Genomic DNA, 8,318 nt, shown 5'->3' on the forward strand with positions numbered 1-8,318 from the left:
CATCTTGACCTACTCCCCAGGGCTGGGAGCTTCCTCCTGGTTATGGGGGATCTAGTCCTGGGGCACAGAGAGAAGCCCCCCCTAATTCATCCACAGCCTGCTCCAACCTTTCCCACATCAGACACTAAACAGGAGCCTGTCTTTGCTCTTGAGGTCACACATTGAGGACAGAGGAGGGAGGCCCCTCCCCCAGAGTTAGGCTCAGACAGGGTGTCACAGTGTGTCTCACAGGGTCCTGAGAGGAGGCTCAGAGCAGACCTGGGGCTCTTTTGCATATGGAGCCCCAGGGGCCTGCAGGGAGCCCTGCTCAGGGTAGAAAAGCTTCCTCCTTCCTTGCTGCCCCCTCAGGGCTCTGAGTGCTCTCTCTGCAGGTGTCTGAAGGTCAGGATGATCTCCCCATGGCAGCTCCTCTGGCTGCTGGTGCTCTGGGCTCAGGGTAAGACCCAGCAGGGCAGGGAAGGGGTGAGGAGGTCACAGGTTTTCAGGGACTAAAGACCTGATGACCCCTGGATCCAGGGGGTGAGGAAGCTTAGACACAACACAGGCAGATGGGGGTTGAGAAGCATGGTCCAACACCATGATACAAGCATTGTGAGGTCTGTTGGAAAGATGGTTTATGTCCCATGTTGACAGTGAATACATCCACTGGTCAGTAATTTAGGATTTCAGGGGTCTCTGCAGAATTTTCTTGTTCCTACACTTGGACTTGGACATTCAGACATTTCTATCTTCCTCTCATTTTGTTGGTTTCCTAGATTCCCAAGGAGCCATTGTGCTGACCCAGTCTCCAACCTCCTTGTCTGGATCTCCAGGAGAGAGAGTCACCATCAACTGCAAGGCCAGTCAGAGCGTAACAAATAGTGATGCTAGCTACCTTAATTGGTACCAAAAGAAACATGGTCAAGCCCCCAGGCTCCTCATCTACTATGCTAAGAACCTGGCATCTGGAGTGCCTGCCCGGTTCAGTGGCAGTGGGTCTGGGACAGATTTCACTCTCACCATCAGCAGCTTGGAGCCTGAGGATGCTGGAGATTATTACTGTCAGAAGAGTTATAACTGGCCTCCCACAGTGCTTCAGCCCTGAACAAAACCCTCCCCAGGTTGCTCAGGGGATTCAGCTCAGAGCAGCAACTGCTTCCTCTCTGTTCCCCAGGCAGAGCAGTCCCTGCTCTCTGGGCAGGCTCACATCTCCCAGGGCTTCCCATTTCTGATCCCTCAGGTCTCTTCCTTTCTCATAAAGCCTTGTCAATCACATTCCCTGTCCCCAAGGCAGAGGGAGGCAACACAGTCCCCTGGGAAACCGAGGGGAAAAGGCAAAGAGGGGAAATGCTGACATTTCAAGTCCACTTGGGATCTTTGCCTGCAAATAAAGTCTTTCTCTTGTTGGTAGCAGAAGTCCACGTTGAGGGGGATTTGCTCCAGTTCTTTATAGCAATAATTTTTTCCATGTTTGTTGATGTTGTTCAATCACATCTGACAATCTGTGACCCCATTTGGGTTTCCTTGGCAAAGATCCTGGAGTGGTTTGCCATTTCCTTATCTGGCTCCTTTTACACATGAGGAAACTTAGACAAAGTGACTTCCCCAGGGTGCTATAGCTAGTAAGTGTCTAAGGTCAGATCTGAACTCAGCAACATGAGTCTTTCTGATTCCAGGCCCAGTGCTCCACCTATTGTACCACCTGGCTGCCATGAATTGGATTCGATTCTTTATTCTCCAGTCCTGGACACACTGGTCTGAAAGGGCTGGGTTTCTTGTGACCTGGACCAGGCCAAGAGCCAAGTTGAATGCCCTAAATACTCATCCATCCTCTGTGAGGGCCTCATCATTTCTGCATCTGGGAGGATCATGTCCTTATTGGCTGACTCAGGCTAATGTATGCCCCTGTGTGTGTTGGAGTGTACCCCCCACCAGACCTTGTAGGAGTTCCTAGGAGAGTAGATGACAGGGTCACACCTTTTCAATGGACATCTCTGTGAGGTGTCTCACTCTCCTCCCTGCCCCAAGTGATCTCCTGGTGGTATGAAGCCCCGAGGGCCTGTCCATTCCCTTTAGGACCAAGAGTACACAGATGTTTTCCCTGCTACTCCAGGGCTCTTTGATCAGCCTTTGTCCCTGAAAAGAAGAGGATCCTGGCTCGGTTCCTAGGTTGAACTCAATGGTGTTTTGGGTCCCTGTTCTCATCCTGCTCCCAGTCTCTGTCCTTCACACTCATGCACCTAGTCGCTTACTTTGAATTTCTTTACATGGATTTTCTTACATGAAATGAAGGTCATAGAGCAGGTACAGTAAAGTCAACGCAAAGGGGATTTCAGTTCATATGGAAAGTGAGGCATGGGCAGCCAGGGAAGTCAGATATCCTAGAAGAGGAGGGGCTTGAACTCAGCTTTGAAGAATGCTGGGGATTCTCAAAGTCAGGCATGTGGAGAGGGCATTTCAGGAATGGGGCACAGCCTGGGAAAAGGCCTGGAGAGTGGAGATGAAATATCATTTGTGATGGAGAGCAAGAAAGCTGTTTACTTTGGGTTTTAGATTAAACAAAGGAGTATATGTGTAATTAATCTGGAAAGGGAGGTTGAGCTAGATGGTAAAGGCTTTAAAGGACAGAGTGGTTTGTATTTTATACTAAAGATAAAAAGAAGCCCTTTGAGTTCATTCAGTGAGTGTGTCAGTAAACATTTATTAAACACCTTCCTTGTGCTGGGCCAGTGTATGGGAGTTCTATGGTCTGATCTATGCTCCAGTAAAAGGACCTCAGGACTTGACTCTATCACTTGATATACAGTTACTATGTTTCTTGACTCTATCATTTGAAACATGGGTACATTCTCAGTCTGGGGGAGTGGGAGAGAAAACTGCCCTGTTATCTATTGGTCCAGAAAAATCAAACTATTTTCTAAATTAACTAATAAGGAGGAAGGAATGAGGAAGAGGGAAGAACTGAGAAGTAGGAATCCTAACTCTGATGGGTCCGAGGCTTGAGAGAGAGATAAACAAGTGACACCTAAGGGATGGCAGGGATCTAGATTTTCCAGAAAACTATTCTCAAAATGAGGAGGGAAAAAAGAAATGGGGCCTCTAGAGCACTGCTGAAAAGGGTTAGATGCTTCAGTTTTAGCAGCCAAACTGATTCTCATCAGGGGACCATCCACTCCCTGGTCCCAACACCCCCTCATCTAAACCTAGACACCCCAAAGGCTGATAGTGCATTTGAGAGGGGCAGCTAGGTGGTGCAGTGGATAGAGCACCGGCCCTGGATTCAGGAGGTCCTGAGTTCAAATCCGACCCCACTTACTAGCTGTGTGACACTGGGCAAGTCACTTAACCCCAATTGCCTCACCAAAAAAAAAAAAAAAAGAATGTATTTGAGGGAGAGAGTGTGTGTGTGTGTGTGTATGTGAATGATCCCTATATGCACAGGGATTAACAACTCAGATTGGGCACAATACCCACATTCAGGGGAAAGGGAATCCTTTCTAGTATTCTCTGTGTCTGTATGTGATTCTTCATAGAAATTAGTTTCATTTACTTTTTAATGACATATATAATGTGTATTTTCTACCTTATAACATTTAGATGTCTCTAGATACATTCTAGTACATATAACTTAGCATTTTAAATCCTTCCTCTTCCTTTTTTTAAATAAACAGGCAGTTTTCTTTTTCTTTTTTTTACACAGGAAAGTAACTGTTTTGTAAATAATGTATACATATCAACTTATATAAATAAAATATATGACCAATTTGTTTAAATATAATTACTCTATAAATGAGACCTAAATAACTCATATATGCAATATATATTTATGTGTGTATATAGATACATACATATACACACACACATATATATCTATAGATTTATGTGTGTATATAGATACATACATACACAAACACACACACACATATATTATATTCTTCCCAGCACATCCCTCCCCACCCTTATTTTTCAGGCTAAACATTTTTATTTATATTTTTTTGTTCCAATTTCTATCCCTCCTTCCCTCCCTCCCCCATCTCATTCCTGAGGTGGCAAACAAAATAATCCGATATGGGTTATACATATATGATCATGCAAAACATCACCATATTTGTCACTTAATGAAAGAAGGTGAAAAATAGAATGTTTCAGTCTGTTCCATCAATATCAGTTCTTTTTTTTGAGGTGGATAGTGTGTTTCATCAATATTCTTTTGGGGTTGTCTAGGATTATTGTACTGTTGAAATAGTCAAGTTGGGGGTGGCTAGGTGGCGCAGTGGATAAAGCACTGGCCCTGGATTCAGGAGTACCTGAGTTCAAATCCGACCTCAGACCCTTGACACTTACTAGCTGTGTGACCCTGGGCAAGTCACTTAACCCTCATTGCCTCACCAAAAAACAAAGTGTTTAGGGGAAGCTAGGTGGCACAGTGGATAGAGCACCGGCCCTGGAGTCAGGAGGACCTGAGTTCAAATCTGGCCTCAGACACTTGACACTTACTAGCTGTGTGATCCTGGGCAAGTCACTTAACCCCCATTGCCTCACCAAAAAAAAAAAAAAAAAAGATGAAACGAAAATAGTCAAGTTATTCGCAGTTCTTCATCGAACAATATTGCTTGCTGTCTCTGTGTACAGTGTTCTCTTGCTTCTGCTCACTTCTCAATACATCATTTCATACATGTCTTTCCAAGATTTTTGAAGTCATCCTGTGTGTCATTTCTTACTGCACAGTAATATTCCATTACCATCATATACCACAGTTTGTTTGGCCATTCCCCAATTGATGGGCATACCTTTGATTTCCAATTTTTAGCCACCACAAAAAGAGATGCTATAAATATTTTTGTATAAATAGGTCTTTTTCTTTTTGGGGGTATGTCTTTGGGATATAAACCAAGTAGTGGTATTGCTGGATCAAAGGGTATGCACAAATCTATAGCCCTTTGGGCATAATTCCAAATTGCTCTTCAGAATGGCTGAATCTTTTCACAATTCTACCAATAGTGCATTAGCATCCCACTTTTCCCACAATTCCTCCAACAACCAATGTTTTTCATTCTTATTATATTTGCCACTCTGATACGTGTAAGGTGATACCTCAGAGTTGTTTTAATTTGCATTTCTCTGATCAATAAAGATACTAGAACATTTTTTCATATGATTACTGATAACTTTGATTTCTTTGTCTGAAAACTGCCTGTTCAAATCCTTTGACCATTTATAAATTGGGGAATGACTTGTGATTTTAAAAATTTGATGCAGTTCTTTATATATTTGAGAAATGAGGCCTTTTCCAGAGATATTTGTTTCAAAAATTCTTTCCCAGTTTTCTACTTGCCTTCTAATCTCGGTTACATTAGTTTTGTCTTTGCAAAAGCCTTTTAATTTTATATACTCAAAATGATCTATTTTACATTTAATTTTATTCTCTATATCTTCTTTGATCCTAAATTCTGTCCATAAACCTGATAGATAGACCATCCCATATTTCATAATTTTCTTATGGTATTATCCTTTATTTGTAAATCATGTACCCATTTTGACCTTATTTTAGTATATGGTTTGAGATGTTGGCCTATACCTAATTTCTGACATACTCTTTTCCAGTTTTCCCAGCAGTTTTTGTTAAATAATGAGTTTTTATTCCAAAAGCTTGGATCTTTGATTTTATCATATACTAGATTACTATAGCCCTTTACCATAGAGTTGTTTCTATCTATTCTGTTCCACTGATCTACTTCTCTATTTCTTAGCCAGTACAAGATCAGTTTGATAATTACTGCTTTATAGTACAGTTTGAGATCTGGTACTGCTAAACTACCTTCTTTTGTATTTTTTTCATTTGGTTCCCATGATATCCCTGAACTTGTTTTTCCAGATGAATATTTTTTGATAGTTTGATTGGTATATCACTAAATAAATTAATTAACTTAGGATTGTCATTTTTATTATATTGACTCTGCCTACCCATGAGTAATTAATATTTTTCCAATTATTTAGATCTGACTTTATTTTTGTGAAAAGTGTTTTGTAGTTCTGGTCATATAGTTGCTGTGTTTGTCTTGAGAGGTAGACTCCTAAGTATTTTATATTGGCCATAGTTATTTTAAATAGAATTTCTCTTTCTATGTGTTGTTGCTGGACTCTATTACTAATATATAGAAATGGTGATGATTTATGTGGATTTATTTTGTATCCTGCAACTCTCCTAAAGTTGTTAATAATTTCACATAGATTTTTAGTTGATTCTCTAGGATTTTCTAAGTATAACATCATATCATCTGCAAAGAGTGATAGTTTTGTTTCCTCAATACCTATTCTAATTCCTTTGATTTCTTTTTCTTCTCTTATTGCTATAGCTAACATTTTTTTCTTTCTGGAAAACTTTGTGCTTCATTAGAAAAAAAATCTTTTAAAAGCAATTGTTAGTTTTCTTCTTTTATATCATTAATACCCCCCAACATTCCCTTCATACATAGAACAAAAATAAAGTTAAGCAACATAAAAGGTCACAGTGGTTGTACCTCACAGTCCATGTACCATTCCACAACTCTAGCCTTCCATCCTTTTTCTGAGCAGAGAAATATCTATCAACATTGGAGCCAGTCTTCAAGAATCTAACTTTACCTTCACGTCCCAATATAGCATTGTGGTGGCACATTAGTAGAATATTTCAAAATATAGCGAATGGATTTTTATTCTCTGGTATTAATTATGGACATCATTATTTTCACAGAGAATATTACCTTCTAGCTCCTCCTTAGGAACTGAAGTTTGAGGGACAAGCCAAATTGCATGGACATTCTTTTGTAAAACTATGGCTTTATTTGAATTAGGGGTGGATGGAGGAAGCAAAGGACATGGAAATAAGCATAGGTATAGGCCATAAAATCAAAATAAATGGATGAATATCATTTTCCCAGAATCTCCATTTCCTTTTTTGTTTAACATTTATTTTCCCCCTTTTTTCTTCCCCCTCCCCTTTTCCCCTTTTTTTCTTTTTTTTTATGTGGGAAGTATTGTGGCAAGTTTTAGTTTATATGCATAAAGAATGTACTAATGGGAAAATTTTCTTAAATACCAGGACTATTTTTGTTTTGATTCTGTGGTATTTTATAGCTGCTGTGCAAAAACAAACCTGAAAATCATTTGGATTATTTCCTCTAAACTTTTCCAAACCACTTTACTTTTTAAGTATGAAAAAACCCTCCCAGTCAGCTAACATGCAGGAGGTTTGCAGCTATATACATTCCATAGAATGTGTTTGAAAAATCAATTAGACTAACCTTACATTCAAAATACTTTTCTTTTTCCTATAGCTAGACCTGTAAATATTTTCCTATGTCACCCAAAGACATTCCTTAAGAGCAATTTGCATGGGGTAGCTGGGATGTGGGTACTGGAGAGGAACATCTTTCCAGCTACAATTTAAAATTAATTTGTTAGTTTATTTTTCTCCTCTTCTCTTCCACTCCCACCACTTCTTCTTCCTCTGCTTTTCCTCCTCTTTTCTTTCCTTTTATTCTTTTATCCTGCACCCCCCCCTCTTCCCTCCACTCCCCTTTTCCCCCTCTATTCTCCCCATCTCACCTCTCTTCTCTCTTCACTCTCTTCTCTTCTCATTCCCATCTTCTCTCTTCCCTCCCCTCCCTTCTCCTCTTGTCCCGTCTTCTATGCTGTCCTATACTTTCCTCTCTTCTCCTCTTATTCTGCATCAAATGGGTCATATCCTCACCTCAAGCCTTCTGACTTTCTAATTAAATAATTAATTAATTTAGCATTTTCCCTTAGTTACATGTAAAAAATTTTCACATTGATTTTTTAAAAACTTTGTAGTCCAAATTTACTTCCTCCCACCCTCCTCTTCCCTCCCTAAGAAATCAAGCAATTCAATAGATTATCCATGTGCAGTCATGAAAAACATCTCCACATTAGTGAGGTTGTGAAACAAAACAGACAAAATAACTTTAGAAAGAGGAACTAAAAAATTTTACTTCAATCCATATTCAGATACCATCAGTTCTTTCTATGTAGATGAATTGAATTTTTCTTAAGTCCTTCTGATAGCATCCTGCTCACCATTTCTTTCACAGTTACTATTGCTAACTGTATTGCCCTCTATCCTATTCCCTCCCCTTGATATTTACTCTATTTTCTATCTCCTTTTACCCTTTTCCTACCCTTTGCTTCTGATAGCCCCTCCCCCAATCTGTCCTCCCTTCCTTCACCCCTCTCCCCTTATCCACTTCCTCTACTACTTCCCCACAGGGCAAGATATAGTGGGTATACCCACTTGAGTGTGTATGTTATTCCCTCCTTGAGCCAATTCTGATTAGAGTAAG

General features: G+C 40.3%; 1 gene segment (V, D, J or C); it reads left to right on the top strand.

Moving 5' to 3' along the window:
* Positions 1–323: 323 nt before the first annotated feature.
* Positions 324–1,084, top strand: LOC122744075. The segment is given in 2 exon segments: positions 324–436; positions 756–1,084. Coding segments are annotated over 2 exon segments (378 nt in total).
* The last annotated feature ends 7,234 nt before the right edge of the window (positions 1,085–8,318 follow it).

The sequence above is a fragment of the Dromiciops gliroides genome, chromosome 2 (assembly GCF_019393635.1).
Source record: "Dromiciops gliroides isolate mDroGli1 chromosome 2, mDroGli1.pri, whole genome shotgun sequence".
Taxonomy (NCBI): Eukaryota; Metazoa; Chordata; class Mammalia; order Microbiotheria; family Microbiotheriidae; genus Dromiciops; species Dromiciops gliroides.